The sequence below is a fragment of the Cynocephalus volans genome, chromosome 3 (assembly GCF_027409185.1).
Source record: "Cynocephalus volans isolate mCynVol1 chromosome 3, mCynVol1.pri, whole genome shotgun sequence".
Classification (NCBI taxonomy): Eukaryota; Metazoa; Chordata; class Mammalia; order Dermoptera; family Cynocephalidae; genus Cynocephalus; species Cynocephalus volans.
Window position 1 is genome coordinate 9,836,402 of NC_084462.1, and position 24,968 is coordinate 9,861,369.

General features: G+C 50.5%; 1 protein-coding gene across 1 annotated transcript; it reads left to right on the plus strand.

Annotated features, from left to right (window-relative positions):
• Positions 1–3,909: 3,909 nt before the first annotated feature.
• Positions 3,910–24,888, plus strand: BRSK1 (BR serine/threonine kinase 1). The gene is made up of 19 exons (XM_063090484.1): positions 3,910–4,045; positions 5,968–6,062; positions 6,197–6,282; positions 8,152–8,292; positions 10,859–10,975; positions 11,058–11,091; positions 11,178–11,246; positions 15,127–15,273; positions 15,769–15,800; positions 16,185–16,355; positions 16,824–16,921; positions 17,174–17,333; positions 17,566–17,626; positions 18,088–18,457; positions 19,001–19,049; positions 19,142–19,265; positions 19,950–20,148; positions 21,443–21,532; positions 24,625–24,888. The coding sequence occupies exons 1-19, from the start codon at positions 3,910–3,912 to the stop codon at positions 24,780–24,782; spliced, it is 2,337 nt and encodes a 778-aa protein (XP_062946554.1). The 3' UTR covers positions 24,783–24,888.
• Positions 24,889–24,968: the final 80 nt, after the last annotated feature.

Below are 24,968 nucleotides of genomic sequence, written 5' to 3' on the forward strand. Positions count from 1 at the left end.
TGTGTGTGTGTGTGTGTGTGTGTGTGTGTGTGCAGAGATGGGAAGACCAAGCAGATAGGCCGTGTGTGTGTGTGTGTGTGTGTGTGTGTGTGTGTGTGTGTGTGTGTGTGTGTGTGCAGAGATGGGAAGACCAAGCAGATAGGCCGTGTGTGTGTGTGTGTGTGTGTGTGTGTGTGTGTGTGTGTGTGTGTGCAGAGATGGGAAGACCAAGCAGATAGGCCGTGTGTGTGTGTGTGTGTGTGTGTGTGTGTGTGTGTGTGTGTGTGCAGAGATGGGAAGACCAAGCAGATAGGCCGTGTGTGTGTGTGTGTGTGTGTGTGTGTGTGTGTGTGTGTGTGCAGAGATGGGAAGACCAAGCAGATAGGCCGTGTGTGTGTGTGTGTGTGTGTGTGTGTGTGTGCAGAGATGGGAAGACCAAGCAGATAGGCCGTGTGTGTGTGTGTGTGTGTGTGTGTGTGTGTGTGTGTGTGCGCAGAGATGGGAAGACCAAGCAGATAGGCCGTGTGTGTGTGTGTGTGTGTGTATGTGTGTGCAGAGATGGGAAGACCAAGCAGATAGGCCGTGTGTGTGTGTGTGTGTGTGTGTGTGTGTGTGTGTGTGTGTGTGTGTGCAGAGATGGGAAGACCAAGCAGATAGGCCGTGTGTGTGTGTGTGTGTGTACACCACACTCTAACCACCTGTGTGTGTGTGTGTGTGTACACCACACTCTAACCACCTGAGAGTGTGTGTGTGTGTGTGTACACCATACTCTAACCACCTGAGCTAACAGGCCAGCCCCAGTTTCCTATTGCTATCAACAAGTTACCAAAAACTTGGTAAGTTAAAACAACACACATTTATTATCTTGCAATTTGGGAGGGTGGGAGTCCAAAATGGTTTCACTGGGCTAAAATCAAGATGTCAGCAGAGCTGTGTTCCTTCTGGAGGCCCTAGGGAAGAATCTGTTTTCTTTGCTTTTTCCAGCTTCTACAGACCATCCTCGTTTCTTGGCTTGTAACTGCATCACTCCAACCTCTGCTTCTGTCTTCTCATCTCTTTTTCTTTTCTTTTTGGTAGCTGGCTGTTTCAAGGATCCAAACCCATGACGTTGGTGTTATAAGACTGTGCTCTAACCAACTCCTCATCTCTTTTTCTGACTCTGACCCTCCTACAACCCTCTTAAAAGGACCCTTGTGATTATTTTGAGCTCACCCAAACCAGGATAATCGCCCCATCTCAAGATCCCTTACTTTTTTTTTTTTTTTTAAAGATGACCGGTAAAGGGATCTTAATCCTTGACTTGGTGTTGTCAGCACCACGCTCAGCCAGTGAGCCAACCAGCCATCCCTATATAGGATCCGAACCCATGGCCTTGGTGTTATCAGCACCACACTCTCCCGAGTGAGCCATGGGCCAGCCCTTCAAGATCTTTTACTCCATCACATCTGCAAAGTCCATTTGCCATGTAAGGTCACATTTTCACAGGTTCTTGGAATTAGGATGTGGACATCTGTGTACAAGTCTATCTATGATACATATATACACATGTAATATATATAATATAATATCATAATGTAATATAGATGCACATATAACACGTAATTGTTTATAATATAATATATGAAGGTACTTCAAAAAATTCATAGAAAAATAGATAATACAAATCTTTCCATGAAGTTTCTGAAGACCCCCCTATATGTGAATATATGAATATGTTGGTGGCCTAGATGAAAACTCTCACATGCTCTGTAAAAGCCATAGGCTTTATAATGACCTCTAAGGAGAGTGATCATGTAATTTTCCATCTGTAGCAAGACACTTGAGAGTGAAAGGGGCCTTATTAATAATTACAGAATAGTAGGTGTAAACCGGGACATATGGTCACCCTGCTTCTAAGGCCTTATATGATCTGCTTCTTCATCTTATTTCCTGTCACTCTCCCTTGCTCACTCCTCTCCAGCCACACTGGCCCCTTCAATGTTCCTACAACACAACAGGCACACTCTTGCTGCAGGCCCTTTGCTGTTTCCTCTGCCTGGAATGCCCCTTGCCCTTTATTCACATGGCTCAGATCCTCATTTTATTTCCTGGCCACCTTATCTAAAGTTGTACCCCACTCAACAAACACTTCCTAACCCCCTTCCTTGGTTCAGTCACCTCTTTAGCACATATCGTGACTATCTAACGTACCATATATTTTGCTTGTTTACCTTGTCCATCATCTGCCTCATCCACTAGCATAGAAGCTCCATATGGCAGGGATTTTTGTCAATTTCATTCCCTACCATATCCTTACCAGTTGGAACAGTGCTTGGCTTAGATTTGGCACTCAGTAAAGATTCGTAGAATGAAGATGGTCAAATAGGGGACTTGGGAATCTCACAGGAGAGCCTGAAGGTTCATGGTTACACTGTACAGGTGACTTGGGGATTAAATGGATGCCTAACACTTTTGGCTACCTGACATAGAGGAGTCTGTGGATTATTCAGAAATCTAATGGGGCTTGTGCATTACCCATGGGCTGAGCACAGATCTGTGTTATGTGCTACAGTAGGAGTGTATGGGGTCCACATGAAGACCTAGGGGACCCTACGGCAAGCACAAAGAATGCATAGGGATCTGAAAATATATATGGGGCCTCAGGGAGTTCTGGAAGTTTCTCTGTAGGAGCAAGGAGAATCCTAAATCACCCTGGGCTGTGAGTGGAAATGGGGCTCTGATGCTAGTAGGGGCACAGACCTTGCCCAAGGAGACATGGGTGGGCAGGCTTGGAGGGCCTGGGGAAGCAGAGATGAATCTTGGGTTAGCAACTCCCAAAATTCTGTGCCTTCTCTGCCTCTCTCTCTCATTCTCTGCCCCTCCAATCTGTCCCCACCTCTCCCCAGCATCTGTCCCTCCACCTGTGTGTGCCCCCCAGTCCCCTTGCAATCTTCACCTGTGTCCCTCTCTTTGTCCATCTCTCTCTGCAGCTCTCTTTACATCTCTCTCCCATCTCTGTGGCTGGCTCTTTCCTTCTGTTTCTCATCTCTTTGTCTCTCTACATCTCTGACTCCGTCTCTGTCTGTTCCTCTCTGTGCCTCTCGACAACTCTGGCTATTTCCCCGTCTCTTTTCTTCTCCTCCTCACCATTCCTTCTTTCTCTTCTGTCTTTGCCCCTCTCTGCCCCCATCTCTGTGTCCCTCCACCTCCCTCTCTTGCCTCAACCCCGTCTCTGATGGTCTCCATCTCTCTTGCCATCTCTGTCTCTATTTTTCCCGTCTGTAGTCAGCCTTCTCCTCTCTTTGTGCATCTCCATCTCTGCTCCTGTCTGTTGGGTAGCTCTCTCTCTCCATCCTCTCTCCTCCTCCATCCCTCCACCCCTTCCTGCATCTTCCCACCTCCTCTCCATCCCTCAGGCTCCGAGGCCCGCCCCTGCTCCCCCCCCCCCGCCGTTCCCACCCCCCTCCGAAAGGGTTAACTTTGGGGAAGGGCCCGGAGTCCCCGGATGGTGATGTCAGCGTGCCGGAGAGAAAGGACGAGGTGGCGGGGGGAGGCGGAGAGGAGGAGGAGGCGGAGGAGAGAGGGCGCGTGGGGGGGCGGGGGGGACCTCGGCCTGCAGCATCCGCCGGCCCGCACCTCAGACCCCCCCCTGGCGAGGGGAGGCGCAGAAAGGGGGGGGCAACCAGGGACGGGCTGGGGAGGGGGGGCCACGTAGCCCCCCCGGGTCATGCTGACTCCCGGGGCTTGACCCCCCCGGGTCAGCCCCCCCTCCCCCAGCTCCGCGGCCCGCCGACTGGGGGGGCCCAGCCCAGCCCCCTGGGGACCCCCGGAGAGGTGGGGGGCAGCCGGGGGGGCCGGGACGGAGCGGTCGCCGGCCCCCACCGGAGAGACAGGGCGACCGGCCGCAGGGGGGGCGGCCGGGGGGCCGGACGGGCCGGGACCAAGGGCACCATGTCGTCCGGTGCCAAGGAGGGGGGCGGGGGCTCTCCCGCCTACCACCTCCCCCACCCACACCCACACCCACCCCAGCACGCCCAATATGTGGGCCCCTATCGGCTGGAGAAGACGCTGGGCAAAGGACAGACAGGTGAGTCTAGCGGGAAGGGATACCTGGGGCGGGAGCAGGGTGGAGGTGAGGGGCAGAGGGCGGGGCTCATGGGTATTGAAAGAGCAGGGGCCGGCCACTCGGATCCTGAGTCCCTAGTAGTGAAGAGACTTGGGGTCCAGAGTCCTGGGTCCCCAGGATGGAGGGGGGTAGAAGCTCGGACTCTGGGGTCCTCTAGGAAAGTGGGCTGAGGGCCTGAATCCTGGGTCTGAGGGAGGAGGAGCGGCCGACCTGGACTCCTGGGTCTCGGAAAGGGGGGCTGGGGTCTGGACTCCTGGGTCTGAGGGCGGAGGGGCTGCAGACCTGGACTCCTGAGTTGGGGAGTGGAGAGTTTGTGGTCCAAATGCTCCAACCCCATTGGGGCAGAGGTTGGAGGGGCTCCAGGGCCAGGGGTGGGAAGGGAGCCTGCAGATCTGGACGAGCTGGGACTGAGAGCTGAGGCCCTTGCTGCAGTACAGCTGCAGGCCGGGATGGAGGTGCATCTGTCCTGGTTAGCCTCTTTTCTCCCCACTGTTCTCTGGCTTAGGAGGGCTGCCCCCTCTCCAGGCAGCAAGATGGGGTGACAGGGGCAGTGAGGCAGGGGGGACAATTCTTCCCCTTCTCTGGCATGTTGGTTCAAGGTGGGAAACAGGATGGAGAGGTGGAAAGGTGGGCTGTAGGAGACGCATCTCCCAGAAGTGGCTGTGGAAAGTGGGGTCATCCTTTGCTATTGCTAAACACTGGCCACCAGCCGCAGCCTCTTTCCTGCTGGATGGATGGTGGGTGGGAATGAATTGGGAGCCAAACATCAGTGTCCCTGGCAGTGGGTCCAGGGTTGGTCCTAGGGTCTCAATAGAGGGCCAGGGCCTGCAGTAGTGGGTTCTGGGCTGGGACTGGAAGCTGAGACGCTCAGGAAGGGGAGAGGGTCAGGGCTGGCCCAAGGCTCACTCGGGAGAGTGTGGTGCTGAAAACACCAAGGCCCCGGGTTCGGATCCTATATAGGGATGGCCAGTTCGCTCACTGGTTGAGCGCGTGGCTGACAACACCAAGTCAAGGGTTAAGATCCCCTTACCGGTCATCTTTAAAAAAAAAAAAGAAAAGAAAAGGAAAGGGAAAGGGTCAAACCCACACAGATCTTGATAGTAACAGTGTGAAGGTGTTGCTGACCTGAATTCCTGAGTTCTATGGGAGGAAGGGGTCCGGGGCTTGAATTGGGTCTGAGAGAAGAGGGGCTGGGGGCCTGGACTCCTTCCTGGTTTGAGGGAGGAAGGCTGGGTCTGTGGCTTTGGAGGTTTAGGTCCTAGAGTTGAGGGTCCTGAAGAGAAGAGTATGCTGTGGGGTTGCACATACCCTTGGGGTTTGCCTGATCCCAGTTACGGCTGCTACTAAAGAAGATCAAAGGGAATTTAGGGGTCAGGGTTTGGGCTGAGGTGGAGAATGGTTTTGGGAGAGGGAAAATGTGAAATTATATTCATTGGAGACATAGGGTATCCAAAAGATTGAAAGGCAGAGAATTGAAGGAAGTGATGGGTTGAGAGAGAGAGAGAGAGAGGTTCCAAGGAGGCAGACGGCGAGAGACAAAACTATGGAGACAGCGAGAAAAGAATATGTGGAAAGACGAACTTCAGCAGGTTCAGTAGAAGGTCAGAGAATCAGAGTGAGAATCAAGGGGTAGCCAGGGGAGGGGATTGGCAGATGGATAGATGGACAATCAGAAGGAATAGAATTGGGCAACAAGGAGTGGGAAGGGATTGTGTTTTGTGGGAATGGTGGCCGTCGCCCCCAGCAGTTCAGGTCAAGGTGATTCAGGCTGTTTAACAGCCAGCAGGGGAAGGAAGAGGAAACAGCATGGCAAAGGGGACTTAGGAGCTGGGGAGGCTGGGGGCTCTGGAAGAACATCCCACATTTTCAACTTGCTCCCCCAGGGCTGGTTAAACTCGGAGTCCACTGCATCACGGGTCAGAAGGTTGCCATCAAGATCGTGAACCGGGAGAAATTATCCGAGTCGGTGCTGATGAAGGTGTGTGTGTGTGTGTGTGTGTGTGTGTGTATGTGCGCTGCAGTGTGTTTGTGTATGGGAAATCCTTTGGTTCTGAGGGGCATATAGGGAGGCCATGCTGTTCCTGTGTCCCACCACCCTCCCGTGCCCCTCAGGTGGAGCGGGAGATCGCCATCCTGAAGCTCATTGAACATCCACACGTCCTCAAGCTCCATGACGTCTACGAGAACAAGAAATATTTGTAGGTATTTATAGACACCCAGCCCTCCCCCTGCATCCTCCCTCACCAAGTTTCTAAGGTGGACCCTTTCCAGAAACAGGGCCTCGGGGGGCCTGGGGAAACAAGCTCTCCTGTCTGAAGGCCCAATCCTTCCCCACTGCAGAGGGATATCCCTCAGTACGCACACAAAATCCCCATTGTTCCCACAATGACTTGGACCTTTTGCTAAAGGCCAGTGTGTCCTAGCAAAAAGATAGCTGAGCCTGAGCTGTTCTGAGAGGGGAATAGAGGCTGATCGTCCCCCCACCTCCGCAGCCCCAGTTTCTCACTCTACTGCCCTGCAGGAAACACTCTATACTAGACCATCTGGATGCCCTCAGCCAGACCCAATTTGCCAAGGGCAGGAGACTCCTATTTGCTAAGGCAATGGGACCTAGCAAAGCCCAAGGGAATCTTCCTAACACCCCACTCTAGAGCATTGGAGGACCCCTCTCCTCCTACAACGTAACTCCTGGTGCCATGGCTGGACCCCCAGCAGTGGGCCTCCTTAGGAGTTCTGAGTCAGTATCTCAAAGTCAGTTACCCCCCAGGAAGGATGGGGGTGGGACCCAGCTGTGCAAGCTCCAGAGAATGGCCCTCTTTGTCCAGACTCTGGTGACCCAAAGGACAGCTGGGCTGAGCAACAGGAGAGGGGACAGCCCTCCTGCCCCCACCACCCAGTCCCCAAGATGAACTGACTCCAACACACATCAGATGCAGGGGCAGGTTTCCCCAGACAGAAAGCCACCCCAGCACCAGGTGTTCATGGGAATTGTAGTTCTCAGTCTTTGTCCGGTGTGGGGGCAGGGAGGGGCCATTGTCAGGACAGGTAGAGTTACCACTCCCATTCATCATAAGTGTCAGGAGGGAGAGCCCATGGGATGTTGTGTTTCACACATTTAAGAGGTCATAGAAATTGAGATTTTGTTTCCCAGAGGCTGATGGGATTTGGAGTCTTTAGAATCCAAGTGGCTGATGGGAATCAGGACTCTTTATGTCCCAGAGGCTTATGGGATTTGGGAGTTTTTTGGTTTTTGTTTTTTAAATGACCGGTAAGGGGATCTTAACCCTTGACTTGGTGTTGTCAGCACCACACTCTCCCAAGTGAGCTAACCGGCCATTCCTATATAGGATCCAAACCCATGGCCTTGGTGTTATCAGCACCACACTCTCCCGAGTGAGCCACGAGCTGGCCCTGGGATTTGGGAGTTTTTAACCTCTTAGGACTGATGGCAGTTGTACTCTTATATCTCACAAAAGTTGACTTAGACCGGTGCATACTGCAATCATTATTGCCCAAGAATGAATGAGAATTTGAGTTTCTTCATTCCAGAGGCTTATGAGAATTAGAGATTTGGCTTTCCAGGGGATAATAGGAGTCGGGGGTCTTTATTTCACAGGGTACTATAACAATCGGGGTCTCTTATGCTGGCCAGTTAGCTCAGTTGGTTAGAGCGTGGTGTCCAGGGTTTGATCCCTGTACCCACCAGCCACCAAAAGAAAAGGAAAGACAGAAAAAAAAAAAGAAAAGGAAGAATTGGGGCTCTGTCTTCCAGGTGCTAATGGAGTTACCTTATCTCTTGAAACAACTAGAAGTTAAATGTTGATCCCCCTGAGATCAACATGTGAGTCTCTGCTGTCCAGGCCTAATGGGAATTGAGCTCTGGCTTCCCAGAGGCTGATGGAAATAGGAGTCACTTCCTCCCATGGACTCATGGGAATTGGAGTCTCCTCCCAGAGACTCATGGAAATTGGGATTCTCTGCCCACAGGGGCCAATGGAAGAGGGGGACCAGGCCCTTTGGTCCTTTGCATGCCCCTTCCAGCCCTCTGCCCCCTCTCTATCCCCCAGGTACCTGGTTTTGGAGCATGTCTCTGGGGGTGAGCTGTTCGACTACCTGGTAAAGAAGGGGAGACTGACACCCAAGGAGGCTCGGAAGTTCTTCCGCCAGATCGTGTCAGCGCTGGACTTCTGCCATAGCTACTCCATCTGGTGAGGGGGCAGCCTGAGGGGGAACCCAGGCTGAGCGCTGCCGAGAGGGCAGGCCCTTGGTGGTACATGGAAGCTGAGTGGAAGCCAGTGTGGTCAGCCCCAAACAAATCTTCATGCATACTGTAAACTTCGCCCTTTTAAAGTGTACAGTTCAGTGGTTTTTAACGTATTGGCAGTGTGTGCATCACTACTGTGTAATTTTAGAGCATTTTCATCACCCCATACCCATTAAGCAGTCACTCCGCATTGCCCCCTGCCCCCAGCCCCTGGCAACCACTAATCTGCTTTCTATTTCTATAGATTTACCTATTCTGGACATTTCATATCAATGGAATCATACAATGTGTGGTTTTTTGTGACTGGCTTCTTTCAGTTTAAAAAATGTCATCAAGATTCATCCATATTGCAGCATGCTTCATTCCTTTTCATGCCCGAATCATATTCCATTTTATGGATATACCACATTTTGTTTATCCATTCATCCATTGATGGATGTTTTGATTGTTTTCCCTTCTTGGCTATTATGGATAATATGGATGTATGAAGATAAGTTTTTGTGTGTAACTGTGTTTTCAGTTCTCTTGGGTACTTAGCTGGGAGTGGAATTGCTGGGTCGTGTTGTACCTCTATGTTTGGCCTTTTGAGGGACTACTAGACCGTTTTCCAAAGTGGCTTCACCATTTTGCATTCCTGTCAGCCACATATGAAGGTTCCAATCTCTGCACATCCTCGCCAATACCTGTTGTTATGTCTTTTTGATTACAGCCATCCTAGTGGATGTGAAGTGGCACCTCATTGTGGTTTTGCTTTGCATTTCCCTAATGAGTTCTGATGTTGGGCATCCTTTTATGAGCTTACTGGCCATTTGTATTATCTTGTTTGGAGTAACGTCTTTTCGGATTCTTTGACCTTTTTTCTTTTTCTTTTTTTTTTTTTTTTGCAGCTGGCCAGTATGGGGATCCAAACCCTTTACCTTGGTGTTATCAGCACCATGCTCTAACCAACTGAGCTAACCAGCCAGCCCCCTCTTTACCCATTTTTAATTGAGTTGTTTCTTTAAAATTTATTTAGTCTTTTTATTATTGAGTTGAAACAATTCTTTATTCTAGGAACAGGTCTTTTATTAATGTATGCTTTTTAACTATTTTCTCCCAGTCTGTGACATGCTTTTACATTTTTCTAACACTGTTTTGTGAAAAAGCAAAAGTTTTTAATTTTTTTTTTTTTTTTTTTTAAGATGACCGGTAAGGGGATCTTAACCCTTGACTTGGTGTTGTCAGCACCACGCTCAGCCTGTGAGCTAACCGGCCATCCCTATGTGGGATCCGAACCCGTGGCCTTGGTGTTATTAGCACCACACTCTCCCGAGTGAGCCACGGGCCAGCCCAAAAGTTTTTAATTTTGATGAACTCCAGTTTGTTGGGTTTTTTTCTTTTACACTACATGCTTTTTCTGTCCTATTTAACAAATCTTTGCACAACTTAGGGTCACTAAGCTTTTCTCCTATGTTTTCTTCTACATGTTGTATACAGTAGCTCCCCGCCCCGCCCCCGCCCCCCCCCCCCCCCCCGCATTTAGATCTGGGATTTATTTCGGGTTAATGTCTGTATGGGTGTGAGATGAGGGTTGAGATTCATTTTTTTCCATATAAAAAGATTATATTTTCCTCAATGAATTGCCTTCAGCCCCCAAAACAAGATATTAAGTTTGCAGTGTTTTAATGATTAATTAAGGTGCAAAATGGATGCATTCATCTTTTGGCCTCCTTTATTTGCACATATTCCTCTGGGATGTGTTTTGGAGATGAATTGGGGATTAGGGTGGGGTGCTCAGACTTGGAGTAAAGCTTGGCAATAAAAAGGCAGCACATTTAAATTTTCACCTCCCAATTAACAAGATGGTGTGACCGTGTCAAAACCCCTGATGGTGAGAGGCTGGCCCAGCCTGTGGCTCGCTTGGGAGAGCGTGGTGTTGACAACACCAAGTCAGGGGTTAAGATCCCCTTACCAGTGGAGGAGATATTTAACATATTTAACAACAAGTATGACCCAGTTACTGACTATTCCAAATAGAAACTGCAGAATCCTACAGCCCCACCTCTCCCCAGACACGAACCCTTAAATCTTGAGGAGTTTGGCACAGGGGTGGGAGGGGCCAATGACTGGCTTGGGGTGGCAGTATTTTTTATTATTATTCAGTATGGAAATATTTTGATATTTTAAAAACCAGCTCAATATCAGCCCTACTTACCTTTAAATATCTCACTTTGTATATATTCAAATATTTGTGGATAAAATGACACAATGTCTGGGATCTCCTTCAGAGTAATTCAGGGCGGGGTGGAAAGTATTTAGGGGCGTAGATAGGACTGGCCCTGATTTGAAAATGGGAGAAGCTGGGGGATGGGAAGCAGGGGCTTCCTTATACTCTTCTTTCCACTTTTGGGCATGTTTGTGATTGTCTGTCATAAGAAGTCTCGAGAAGTGTACCATCCTGAGAGATAGTGAGTGGAGCCTGGGCCTACCAGGAGAAAGGCAGAGGCCTAAGCCCCACCTGCCTGTCTCAGCCACAGAGACCTAAAGCCTGAGAACCTGCTTTTGGATGAGAAAAACAACATTCGCATTGCAGACTTCGGCATGGCATCCCTGCAGGTGGGAGACAGCCTCCTGGAGACCAGCTGCGGGTGAGTGGGGGGCCCAGCCTCCCAAGTCCCTGGGGAGGGGCTTAGAAGCTGGCTGGAGGCTCATGCCACCTCTCTCTCTCAGGTCCCCCCATTATGCGTGTCCAGAGGTGATCAAGGTGAGTGAGGGGCAGGTGGAGGGGAGAGAGGAGTGGAGGCAGCAGAGGGGAGAGATGAACTCATAACTGGTCCTTCTCCCTTCCAGGGGGAAAAGTATGATGGCCGCCGGGCAGATATGTGGAGCTGTGGAGTGATCCTCTTCGCCCTGCTTGTGGTAAGGTGCCCCTCACCTCTCCTGCCCTGTTTCTAGAACAATCCTGCCTGGTGGTAGCACAGAATGTTAAGTTCATCCTCACCACAAAGATCATATCTGAATGAATATTTAACTGGTATTGGGAAAAGTATTGTGCTAACCAACAGACCAGATTCTTGGAGCACCCTATTCTAAAGGAAGCTAACCTTTCAATCACAGAAGTATAAGATGGTCGTGAGGGGTGTGAGGTCACTGGAAAGGGATAGAGCATCCAGGAGCACCTGGAGGGCTTGGGACAATGGCCGTTTGCCAACTGATTCTAGGGTATTGCAATATTGTAATAACTCATAATCAGACTGAGAGCTATGAGCCCGGCCTCCTACTATGGGGCCTTTGCACCTGCCCTTCTCTCTGCCTACCATCCCTATTAACCCTGTCCTTACCTAGTTAAGATCTACACTTCTTTAAGCATTCAGCTCAATGATCACTTCTCCAGGAAATTTCCCCTGGCCCCTCTCTTCACCCTCACCCCAATGAGGTCACACCCCCTGTAGTAGGCTCTTTTCTTCCTGGCAACTATCAGAGTTGTCATTGTGCATTCTGTTGCGTAATTCCTTGAAGGGTACCTCCCTTCCCTTCTGTATCATAAGCTCCCCAAGGTCAGAGCATGTCTAAGGCTTTTGTCTTTTTATGTTTTCTTTTGTTTTGTTGGCTCACCTTTGTAACCCCAGGGTTGGCACATTATAAGCCCCCAATAAACACATGAAGGATGAATAAATAAGCAGTTTACCCCATGTAAGTAAACTGCACTGTTTCAAGTACACTATCTCACGTAATTCTTTTAGCAATCCCATAGAGGGGAAGTGACTGGCCTATGGCTGATCCTAAGGCCTGGGATCAATCTTTGGTCTCTTAACCACTAGGCTCTGTGACAGACTCTAAGGGGAATGAACCAACCCAGCACTGCCTTCCTGGGACTCACATCCCCATAGGGGAGCAGCAGAGGTGCTCAAGAGATCAGCTAAAAACATCCCAGATCTCAGCCCTTCTTCATCCATGGTTAAAAGCCCAGTTCTGGAGGCCATCCAGCTGAGTTCAAATCCCTACTCCCTCACCTTGGGCAAGCAAGCCACCTTCCCTCTCCAAGCCTCAGTTTCCTCATCTGCACAATGAGAATAATTACAGTACCTGCAATTGTGAGGGTTAAATTAAATGTTGTATGTTAAGACCCTGGAGCAGTGCTTGATAATTACTATTAGTAGAGTTTATTATTATTATGGTCAGTTCTCATTATTCAGAGATTCCATATTTGCAAATTCACCTACTAGGTAAAATTTGTAACCCATGATCAATACTCGAGGTGCTTTGGTCACTCGTGGACATGTGCAGAGCAGAGATTTGAGTCACCCATCCTCACAGCTGAGGTCAAAGAGACCTCTGCCTTCTTGTTTCAATTCTCATCCTGTAAACAAGTGTCTTTTTTTTTTTTTTTTTTTTTTTTTTTAAAAGATGACCGGTAAGGGGATCTTAACCCTTGACTTGGTGTTGTCAGCACCACGCTCACCCAGTGAGCAACCGGCCATCCCTATATGGGATCCGAACCCATGGCCTTGGTGTTATCAGCACCACACTCTCCTGAGTGAGCCACGGGCCGGCCCTAAACAAGTGTCTTTTTCATAGTCTATTCATTGTCACATCTTTTGCATTTTTGTGTTTATGGTTGATTATTTTGCAGTTTAATTTGGCCCCAAATGTAGTGCCATCTAGTATTCCTAAGTGCAAGGAAGCTGTAATGTGCTCGATGAGCTTCATTCAGGCATGAATTATAGTGCTGTTGGCCGTGAGTTCAATGTCAATGAAACAGTACATATTAAAGGTATTTTTAAACAAAAACAAATAAAAACAAGGTTATGTAATGATTGATTAACGAAAATGTTGTGACCAGATGGTCAAAAGAACCTAACTGTATTTCCTTTAGGGGCAATGATTCATTATTTACTAATTCAGTGTTTGCAGTGACTTTATAGAACAGAACTAGCAAGCATAATGAGAATCACCTGTATTGTTGCTACTGTTATAATTTTTTGGCGGGGGAGGGCTGGCAGTTTGGGGGATCTGAAACAGTGACCTTGATGATACAAGGCTGTGCTCTAGCCAACTGAGCTAACCAGCCAGCCCTGTTGTTATAATTTTTAATTCATACCATAGCCCTTCCTGGAAGGATCATTTTGTCCATTTTACAAAGCAGAGGAAATTGAGGCTCCATGCTAGAATGTTAGGCAGCCACGAATCAAACCCAAGTTTCCTGACCCCAAAACCAGCACTCAGGGGTGCTCTCTCCCTGTTTTCCCCACATACACACACTCTGCATTCTCTGTCCACAGGCATCAGATACCAGGGGCAACCAGATGCTTGTGACAACTGAAAGAAGCCTCAGAGACTCAGATTCTAGCCTCCCGCAAGAGTCTTTGTCCAATGTCGCCTCATCCAAGAGCACCTTGGCTCCTCTCTCTCTAACCCTTTGCCCTGCTTATCCCAAGCATTCCCACTTATCTTATTCAATAGGTCCATTTGTTTATTGTCTGTCTTCCCCTCTAGAATTCAACTTCTACTCATTCAGCTTCTGCTAATTGAGCATCTAGTGTGTGCCAGGCACTGTTCAGGTAAAGCTCCATGAGGGCAGGGACATAGATTTGTTCCCTGATTCACCTCTAGTGGCTAGATCATAACCTGGGATGTAGCAGGGGTATGGTCAGTTGTGGAACTGTAAGAACAGGTAACACGTGTATAGTCCTTACTGTGGGCCCAGCACTGTATTAAGTCAGCTCATTCTGACACAGTCCTACCCATCACCATTTTCAGAGAAGTAGCACAACTTGCCTGAGGTCACACAGCTATAAGCAGCAGAGCAAGGCAGACAACAGCATCTGAACACTTAACCACTGTGTATACTGCCCCTCTGTGAAGCCAAAAGCCCCATGTGATCTGCCACATCCTGTCTCTCAAGCCTCCTCACCCACCATTCTCCCTTCTCCTCAATCCCCTCCTGACAGCCTGGGGACTTTGCACATGCTGTGATTCTTGGCTGTAATAACAAATGATCACAAACTGGGTGGCTTAAAACTACCCACAAATTTATTCTCTCACACTTCTGGAGGTCAGAAGTCCACAATCAAGGTGACAGCAGGGCTATGCTCCCTTTGAAGATGCTAGGAAAGAATCCTTCCTTGACTTCCTAACTTCTGATGGCTCCTGGCGTTCTTTTGCTTATAGCTGCATCACTGCAATCTCTGCCTCCATCATCACAGGACCTTCTTTGTCTCTCTGTGTGCTCTCCTTTTCATTATAAGGGCACCAGTCGTTGGATTTAGGGCTCAGCCTCCTTCAGGCCTCTGCTCCAATAGTACGTCCAGGGAGAAGACTCAGTCACTCTGTCATTATGCAGCTATTTGTTTTTGCTTACTCACCCACAGATTCTGTCTCCCAACCTGCGATGTGAGTTGTGTTGGGCAAGGGCTTGTTTTGTTCACTGTTGGCTTGCTGACCCATAATAAATGGTCACCTTTTCTTGAAGGAAGGAAGGAAGATTCTCTCCTGAAACTGGTCTCTCCCAAAACCTGTTTTTAAGGAACAGCCTCCAAACTGCAATTCCAGACTCTTAAGCACTCGTGCCAAGCTGTCCCTTGCCAAATACCTGCTATGCCACTTAGGAGCTAGGCGTCCTTGGGCAAGTTGAGGAACCTCTCTGTGCTTCATTTTCTCCACCTGTAAAATGCAGATAATAATAGTTCCCTACCTGCTCTACTTGTGGTGAGGATGAAGTTGTTAATGCGTGTAAAGCGCTTAGAATCTCACTTGGCAAATCATAAGCTGTTTGTAAGGGGTCCTATTTCTTGCCCAGGGGGCTCTGCCCTTTGATGATGACAACCTCCGCCAGCTGCTGGAGAAGGTGAAGAGGGGCGTCTTCCACATGCCCCACTTCATTCCTCCAGACTGCCAGAGCCTCCTGAGGGGAATGATCGAAGTGGAGCCCGAAAAAAGGCTCAGTGTGAGTTGGGGAGACCAGCAGAGGGAGGGACAGTGGGTGATGAGGACAGAATTCCTAGGGGAGGCATGGGGATGGATTTCCAGGACCTGCCTGTCAGTCTCCGGAGTGACTGGGTCACTGGCTGGGCCGCAGCCCAAGGTCCCCCACAGCCTGCCGCTCCAAACTAACTAGTGAAGAGGCTGCGCAGGACTGGACTAGGGGAGCCCCAGGCAGCAGAAAAGCGCATGCGCGGACTGACCGGAGGCGGCGCAGAGAAACAGGATGACACTGCTCGTGCGGGAAACTAGAGAGGCGGGTCCAGAGTAGTCAGACCGCGCGTGCGCAGGGCGATTCGCTCAGCTACCACGAGGGGGAGACGTGATCCATTGTGCTGCCCCTGCTGAAAGGAGGGGGGCGTTGTTAGGAACCCCCCCAGGACACTCTAGTCAACTTTCATTGCGCGCCTACTGTGTGCATACGACCTCACTTCTGCTTCTCTATGACCCACCCTCACAGCTGGAGCAAATTCAGAAACATCCTTGGTACCTGTGAGTATGGGAGGAACTGGACACTTGGGTCCGTGGGGGAGGAAGGGGGTAGTGGCCAAAGCAGGAGAGGAGGATGGGGGTGGGATGCCAGAATTCCTGAATGACGAGGGGCTAGGGACTCAGACTTCTGGGTCTTGGGGGAGGAGGACACAGCTGGAGAAGGGATTAGAGGGAGAAGAGGGCTAGGAGTCCAGGACTCCCAAGTTTGAAGAAGAAGGGGCTGGCTGTCTGAACTCCTAGATGTGAGGGAGGAGAGGCTGGGGCTCAGACTCATGGGTCCCTAAGAGAAGACCTGGCTGGGTCCTGGGACCCTTGAGTTTAGGAAGAAGAAGGATGATCCATCTTGGATGCCCAGTTCCTGATGATGTTTCCCACCCACCCCAGAGGCGGGAAACACGAGCCTGACCCATGCTTGGAACCAGCCCCAGGTCGCCGGGTAGCCATGCGGAGCCTGCCATCGAACGGAGAGCTGGACCCCGACGTCCTAGAGAGCATGGCGTCACTGGGCTGCTTCAGGGACCGTGAGCGGCTGCACCGCGAGTTGCGCAGTGACGAGTAAGACCGCAAGACCCCTGCACACACTCACCCTCCGAAGAGGGGCAAGCTGTTGCGGCTCCCCCAACAACCAACCATCAGGGAGTGTGCTGGGGCCTTTCGCATGTGCAGATTGCCTGGGGCATGGAACCCTGGCTGTTAAATGGAACATGGGAGTGTTGGGACCAGCGGGAAAAAGCTGATAAACACGACAAAGTACTAACAGATGCTGAGACAGACTTAGATGGTGCCTACATAGTACTTATAAATAAGAAGCTGTTATTGAGTGAAAAGAGACTGAGATGTACACTGAACCAAGAAAACCAACCATATTGATACCTTGAATAATGGAACCATAGACAGAACTACTGGGTGGGAATGAGGCCCAGAGAGCCACAGCAGCTGGAAGAGAATGAGACCTCCTCTGGGCACTGATCTCTGACTTCAATCCTTTCCTAACCCGTTCTCTTTCCCCACCCCCTGTCTTAGGGAGAACCAAGAAAAGATGATATATTATCTGCTTTTGGATCGGAAAGAGCGGTATCCCAGCTGTGAGGACCAGGATCTGCCTCCCCGGAATGATGTTGGTGAGAAAGCAGAGCTGGGATGCTAGAGGCCTAGGTCCTGAGAGATGAATAGGCTGTGAGCCGAGATGCTCAGATTCCTCAGGGAAGAAGGGGCTGCAGGCCCTGATCTTCTGGGTTTAAACAGCTTGATTTGCTCTGAGACCTTTGTCAAAACCCATCTTTACTCTGGGCCTCTGTTTCCCTATTGGTATAAGTACCATGTACACCTGGATGAATTCATCTGTTGATTGAGTTGAAACTCTTGGCCCTTAGACCCACCCCGAAAGCGTGTGGATTCCCCCATGCTGAGCCGTCACGGGAAGCGGCGGCCAGAGCGGAAGTCCATGGAAGTCCTGAGCATCACGGATGCTGGAGGTGGTGGCTCCCCTGTGCCCACCCGACGGGCTTTGGAGATGGCCCAGCACAGCCAGAGGTAGGAGCCCCTCTTCTCTCCAGGAGGATCCACAGTCCCCATGTATAGAGGGAGTTCAGGATTCTAGCCCCAGCTCAACCTCAAATGTGCTGTGTGCTTGAGACAAGTCACCTCCCCTCTCTGGGCCTCATTTCCTTATCTAGAAGTACTGTGAAAGTAAGAAGACATCTGAGCCTTTTGAAACCCTCCCATCTGATTTTTTTCTTTTTTTTTTAATCTATCCTGGAAACAGATCCCGTAGCGTCAGTGGAGCCTCCACTGGTCTGTCCTCCAGTCCTCTAAGCAGCCCAAGGGTAAGGCCAGGTCTCCAGTGGAATTAGAAGGGGTAAAGGGGTAAAGACACTGTGGAGCAAAGATTGAGCAGCAGAAACTACAATTCCCCTGAGGCCTTGAGATGTCGCCTCCTTGTCCCTGAGGGCCAAAGACCCAAGGCTACATAAACCAGTCCCTAGGCCATTTCTACCTCCTTAGGATTGGGTTTTCAGTGTGTGTGAAGAGTTCATTTATTCATTTAACAAAAGTAAATTAAGCACCTACTGTGTACTATTCTCTATGCTCTGTCTGGGGTTACAGTCATGACTGTTGATAGTAGTAGTCCTTGCCCTCCTGCTGTTGGAGGGTGGGAAGGGGAACAATGGACTACAAGTTGCAGCATGCATTGGGGCCAGTCTCCCTGGGTGTGTGCAAGTGGGAGCTTTTAGAGCCTTCTGGGAGTTGTAGTCCGCTCTCTCTCACCAGTCTTGCTCCTCTGCAGAGTCCGGTCTTTTCCTTCTCACCGGAGCCAGGAGCTGGAGATGAGGCCCGAGGTGGGGGCTCCCCGACTTCCAAAACACAGACACTGCCTTCTCGGGGCCCCAGGGGCGGGGGCACTGGAGAGCAGCCCCCACCCCCCAGTGCCCGCTCCACACCCCTGCCTGGCCCTCCAGGCTCCCCACGCTCCTCGGGGGGGACCCCCTTGCACTCGCCTCTGCACACACCCCGGGCCAGCCCCACCGGCACTCCAGGGACAACGCCACCCCCCAGCCCCGGCGGTGGTGTCGGGGGAGCCGCTTGGAGGAGTCGTCTCAACTCCATCCGCAACAGCTTCCTGGGCTCCCCTCGCTTTCACCGGCGCAAGATGCAGGGTATAGGGGTCTCTGGGGGTGCAGGGGCTTGGTGCAGGGACTGCTGAGTCTTAATATAGGGATGGTGCTGGGGGCTGAAAATCTGGTCCCCGGGAAGGTCCCCCTGGGATCTCCAGGGAAGATGGGGGCTGGATTCACATATTCTAAGATAAAAGGGTTCAGATCCCTATACTGGCAAGCTGCAAAAAAAAAAAAAAAAGAGAAGAGGGGGTGGAGAAGGAGTTTCCATCAGAGATGCAGGTGTTGGGGAGAGAAATGGGGCCTCTAGTTCTGGAGGAGGAGCTCATCTGAGGGACATGCCCCTTCTGTGCTCTGGATCACCTCCCACTGGTCTGTGTTTTGCAAACACCACCAAGGGAGCCTGGCCTCACCAGTTTGACATCCCTGGAAGAAACAGGCAGCATGCCATTTGGGATTTAGCTACTGGCAGTGAATAGGCAGTGGGGTCTGGAACCTCTGGGAGGAGGCAACAGCTGGTTTATATGCTGGCCATTAGGATGATAGGTAAGTGTTAACCACATCCTCTTCCCTCCCACCATCCAGTCCCCACAGCTGAGGAGATGTCCAGTTTAACACCAGAGTCCTCCCCAGAGTGAGTCTAACAGGGAAGAGAAGGGTGGGGATGGAGAGGGATTTCATCTCCTTGGTGCCCTCCTGACCTCTCAATCATCCCCTCCCATTCAGGCTGGCAAAACGCTCCTGGTTTGGGAACTTTATCTCCTTGGACAAAGAAGAACAAATATTCCTCGTGCTAAAGGACAAACCTCTCAGCAGCATCAAAGCAGACATTGTCCATGCCTTCTTGTCGGTGAGGGTCCTGGGTCCCCATTGATCCTGACCACCACAGAACTACAAATCTCAGCAGCCCCTGGGATTCACCGCCTTAGCACTGGCCTGACATCTTCCCGGGGCTCATGTGATTTGTAGTGTTCCAGCCGGAGTTGACTTGGGTACAGGGAAGCAGAAAAGGTTTATTGTGCCCAGAGGCCTGGAAATGATGAAAAAGAATGCTGAATTACAACTTGCCAGACATTAGTGTCCCCCAAGGATTGGTGAATTCCCATTCCCCTACAACCAGGTCTGAAATTAGCAGAGCTGTTTTTCCCAACAGACTTTAGAGCTGCCCACTGCCAGTCCTGTGATTTTTTACCTCTAGAAGGATCATTGGACTTAAAGTTTCTGAGATTGATATGGCTATAGGCAATACCGTAGAGGGAGGGAGAAGTGTGTTTCATGTGGTCCTGGAGCCGTCACCTAGATTTCAGAGTCCTCATGAAGTTGGGATTCAGTTCTTCAACCATTCTTCTGGTACCCTATTTATAGTAGGACAGAGAAAACTACAAGTCACAGTAGGCAATAGGGCCTCCTAATGCCTTTTCTGTTATTCTTTCCCCCCAGTGGCTGATTGGACTTGTAGCTCCTTGGGCAGTGCTGGTTGTAGGGTTATCCATTCCCTGGACTCACTCCATCCTTGTGTCCCCACTTCTCTCAGATCCCCAGCCTGAGTCACAGTGTGCTGTCACAGACCAGCTTCAGGGCCGAATACAAAGCCAGTGGTGGCCCCTCCGTCTTCCAGAAGCCTGTCCGCTTCCAGGTGGACATCAGCTCCTCTGAGGGTCCAGAGCCTTCTCCCCGACGGGACGGCAGTGGTGGTGGTGGCATCTATTCTGTCACCTTTACTCTCATCTCCGGTGAGTCTCTCTTGACTAGACTGTCCCCAACCCAGTGCCTTGTTTGAGATGTTCAAGTCAGCTAAGGTAGAGTAGTGGCCCAGGGGTGCAGCAAGAAGGAGGAGGAAATGGTGTTGAGCTGGTGCTAACTGTCTGCAAACTCCCTCCTCACACAGACCCCCACATCCTCCTCCTCCATTCTCTCAACATTAACAGTGTAAACAACGAAGCTTCCAAGCAGCCCCTGAGGTGTTAGTAATCACCCATTTTGCAGATGAGAAAACTGAGGGGGCTAGCTCATAGCTCAGTTGGTCAGAGCACAGCCTTGTAACACCAAGGTCAAGGATTCGGATCCCTGGACCAGCCAGCTGCTAAAACGAGAGAGAAAACTGAGGTAGAAAGGTAAAGGGACTTGACCAGAATCAAACATTCAAACAGTAAACTGTGGCAGATCTGGGGCTCAACCTAGGCCTTCTGACCTCACAAAAGAGAGCAGAGCTCTTCCTACTAGTTTGATATCATAGATCAGAAGGGAAAAAATGTAGCATGCTGCTGTCAAATATCAGTCTCAGAGCAGACATCACCAATTCATCACGACACTTCTTCCTGCTGAGATGAGCTGCAGCCTCAGAAACTGTAACTGCAGGCAGCTGTGACCAATCAGGAGTTGGCACAAGAGATGAAAACAATAGAAAAACTAAAGAGACAAAAAACATCTTTTTAAGTAAAAAAAGAAAACCACAGAAATGCCTTGCTTCCCACTCAACTTGTTTCCTGAGTCCTAATAGTGAGAGTCTGGGTAGCAAGGGATATCTGTTTGCTCTTCTTGTCACTGATCTTAATATGTCAGTCAGGAGATGAGCTTCCTCTGAGTGTTTCTAAACCAGGCTGCTATGGAACACCAGGGTGTTCTACCACCAAAACGAATTATGGCTTTTTTTTTTTTTTTCTCCCCCCATAAAGATTAATATGCAAACATTTTTCAATTTTAAGATTTTTTTTCTCCCTTTACATTCTGGCTCTTGATGAACTCAACTAGAAACTAACAAGCAATAGCATCTATTTAAGTAGAAACCAACACCTCCTATTATTTTTTAAGTTGAAGGTGTCTGAGTTTGACACTGTTCCTTAAATAGCAACATGGGAGACCCATTTGCAAACCTTGGGTTTATGCCAGCCCCAACAGAGCAGGGGCAATTGAGACCCAGAGATGGAGAGTCATTCACTTGGTAGAAGGACTGGGATCCACAGGCTGGGAGGGCCTTCGGTCCTCTACCCCCAGTCAGTCCATTTTCTTTCCCTCCCGTCCATCCAGGTCCCAGCCGTCGATTCAAGCGAGTGGTAGAGACAATCCAGGCACAGCTGCTGAGCACTCATGACCAGCCTTCCGTGCAGGCCTTGGCAGGTGGGTGGTAGGGAGATGTCAGGGGGACCAGGTGCTCCGGGGGTTTGGTTGGCAGATGAGGTTTCCACTGTGGGGAAGGCAGGCCTACATGTTGGGCTCCTTTGCCATAGTCTCACTGAGGCTACAGTGTTGTGAGCAGGTTCCCTGAGAGGCGGGGGCCTGAGACTGGCCTCCAGGGGTCCCTAAAAAGATGACTGTCTTTGTGTTAGGGATAGTGGAACATCCTGCCAAAAGAGGATCTGGACCTCCGTTCTAGAGGAGAGTGTCTAATCATCCCAGTTTGCCTGGGACTGAGGGGACTTTCAAAGCTAAAACCTGGATGGTTCCAGGCATACCAGGACAAGTTGGTCACCCTCTTTGCAGGACTCAGGCTTCTCTGGTGTTCAAGGACTTGAGCCTCACCTGGCCCTGTTTCTAAGGCCTAATGGTCCCTAGCAACCAGGGTTGTAAGCTCAGTTTACAGGGAGCCTGCAAGATCTGTGAACTCCAGGAGATCAGCCTTCCCTGGTCTCACCAGCCCCAATTGTCAGGAAGTAGAGTTCCCTAGCAACTGGGGACAGAGGAGAGGCCAGGCCCCAGTAGATGTCTTAGTCTGTTATGGTTGCTATAAGAAAATACCATAAATCGGGTGGCTTGTAAACAACAGAAATTTATTGCTGAGAGTCTGGGGGCTGGGAAATCCAAGATCAAGGCACCAGCAGATTCGTTATATGGTGAAAGCCCATTTCCTGGTTCATAGATGGCACCTTTTTGCTGTGTCCTCACCTGGTGGAAGGAGCGAGGGAGCTGTCTGGGGTTTCTTTTATAAGGGCACTAATCCTAATCATGAGGGCCCCATCCTCGTGAACTAATCACTTCCCAAGGGCCTGACCTCCTAATCCTATCATCTTGTGGGTTAGGATTTCAGTGAATGAATTCTGGGAGTACTCAAGCATTCAAACAGTAGCATAAGCACTGCCCTAGCAACCACTGATAACCAGAATCCTAAATAAAGACAGCGCCTGTTCAGGAAAACAGGCCTGTTCCTGAGACACGGTGGCCCTTCCCCTAAGAACAGTGATTCCTTAAGACTCAGTGAATGAGGGTGCTGGGCCCCACTGAAGGGTGGCTGAGCACACCATGTGCCCTGGAGAAGTCCAGCTGCATCATCTTGGTAGGGCTTACTGCCTTTTCCCAGGCCCCTTTGACTACCTTCTCCCCTGTGAAAGGGAGCATGCGAAGGGACCCAGCAATGAAGTCAGGAGCTAGGGTGGCTTTGTCACTAGGAAGTGCTGAGTCCAGGTTCAGGTCTTTGCTTTGGAGCAGTGATTCTCAACTGATGAGGGGCCGGTTTTGCCCCTGTATTAGTTTCCCGTGGCCACTGTTTGTTTGTTTGTTTGTTTGTCTTTTTTTGTGTCGTTTTTTCGTGACCGGCACTCAGCCAGTGAGTGCACCGGTCATTCCTATATAGGATCCGAACCCGCGGCGGGAGCGTCGCCGCGCTCCCAGCGCAGCACTCTACCGAGTGCGCCACGGGCTCGGCCCCCGTGGCCACTGTTAACAAATGACAACAAACTTGGTGGCTGAAACAATACAAATTTACTATCTTACAATCCTGGAGGTCAGAAGTCTGACACAGGTCTCACTGGGCTAATGTCAAGGTATCTGGAGGGCTGCACCTCCTCCTGGAGGCTCTAGAGATAAATCTTTTCCTTGCTTTGTCTAGCTCCTAGAGACCATCCACATTCCTTGGCCACAGCCCCTTCCTCTTCAAAGCCAGCAATTCTGCATCTAACTCCCTGACTTTAGCTGGGAAAGGTTCTTTTAAGGACTAAGTTGGACCTACCCGGATAATTCAAGATAATCTCCTCATCTAAGGTCCTTAACTTCAGTCATAACACAAGATCTCTTCTGCCCTGTAAGGTTCTCAGGTTCTCAGCATTAGGATGTGGACATTTTTGGAGGCCATTTAGTCAGCCTACCACAGCTCCCCAGGGGACATCTAGCAATGTATGGAGACATTTTTGGTTGTCTCAATTGGGGAGAGAGGGGGATGCTACTGCATCTTGTGGATGGAGGCCAGGGATGTTGCAAAACATCCTACAATGCACAGGACAGCCCCCAACAACAAAGGATTATCTGGGCCCCAAATTTCAATAATGCTTGGGTGGAGAAACCCTCTTCTCCCTTATGGTTGCTAGAGACAAGCAGAAAGTGAATTAGATCCACTGGCCCACTTTCCTTGCTAAGGAAAGTTGACCTTAGCAAACAGGAATCTCAAAAGGATACACCCTCAAAGATGTAGGACCAACAGGCATCTGGGGCCTTGGCTACCTATCTTATAGAGAATGGAGTGGAGGGGGCCGACCTTGGAGTCTGCCCTGGAAGAAGAGAGCCTTATTTGTTGCTATAGCAGTGACCTTCCCCCCCACCCCTCAGCATTCATCACCTCTTAATGGGGCTGAGTCTCTGCCAGTGGACCTCAGGTAATGTTTCAGGCCCCATGGAAACTGCTAGAAAACTGGATGACAACCAGTGTTTCCACCATAGTCCCTGAGTGGTGTCAGTACGGAGGAAGTCAGGCTCCACAAAAGGCTAACCAGAGTCAGGCAGACCCAATCAGGAGGACCTGAGACCCCCAAACAACATTCAGAAAGCTCCCTTGGGCCCTACTGCCATGGGACATTTTCCCCTAACCAGAGCAGCAGAAGAGAAGAGGGAGCCCTCTGGCTATGAGCCTTATGTGTTGCTCCAACAAGCTGTCTCTTAGCAAATAGTATCATAACCGGAATCTCTGAGAATCTCTCCTGAAGTCGGGTCAGGCTGAGGTCTCACTTACATTAACTTGGCCCTGTTTCCACAGCTACAGGGCTGCAGGGGGCCTAGGGTACAGCCCCCATTGTTCTAGGGGAGCCATTCCTTGTTGGTAGGGCATGTGTCCCCCTAGCGACTGCCTTTGAAGGCTTCAAACCCCTTTGACGGGAAATTTGGCCTCCCTGGAGGCCTTGGGGTTACTGAGACCAATGGATGAGACAATGCCCCATCCCAACATGGGAACCTTAACCCTGAGCTGCAGCCCTGGAACCCACACAAAACCTTTTCCTCCCTCACAGATGAGAAGAATGGGGTCCAGACCCGGCCTGCTGGTACCCCACCCCGAAGCCTACAGCCCCCGCCTGGCCGCCCAGACCCAGAGTTGAGCAGCTCTCCCCGCCGAGGCCCCCCCAAGGACAAGAAGCTCCTGGCCACCAATGGAACCCCTTTGCCCTGACCCCAGGGGGCCGGGGAAGGAGGGAAGGGAGCCCCCCCAACCCCCTTCCCTGCCCCCCCAACTGTGAATCTGTAAATAAGGCCCAAGGAGTATGTTGGGGGCGGGGGGAGGACAAAAAACCGGCCTTGCCCTGCAGGGATGGGGCTCCAGAGGCCGTGCCCAATTGGGGGATGGTTCTAGGGGGAT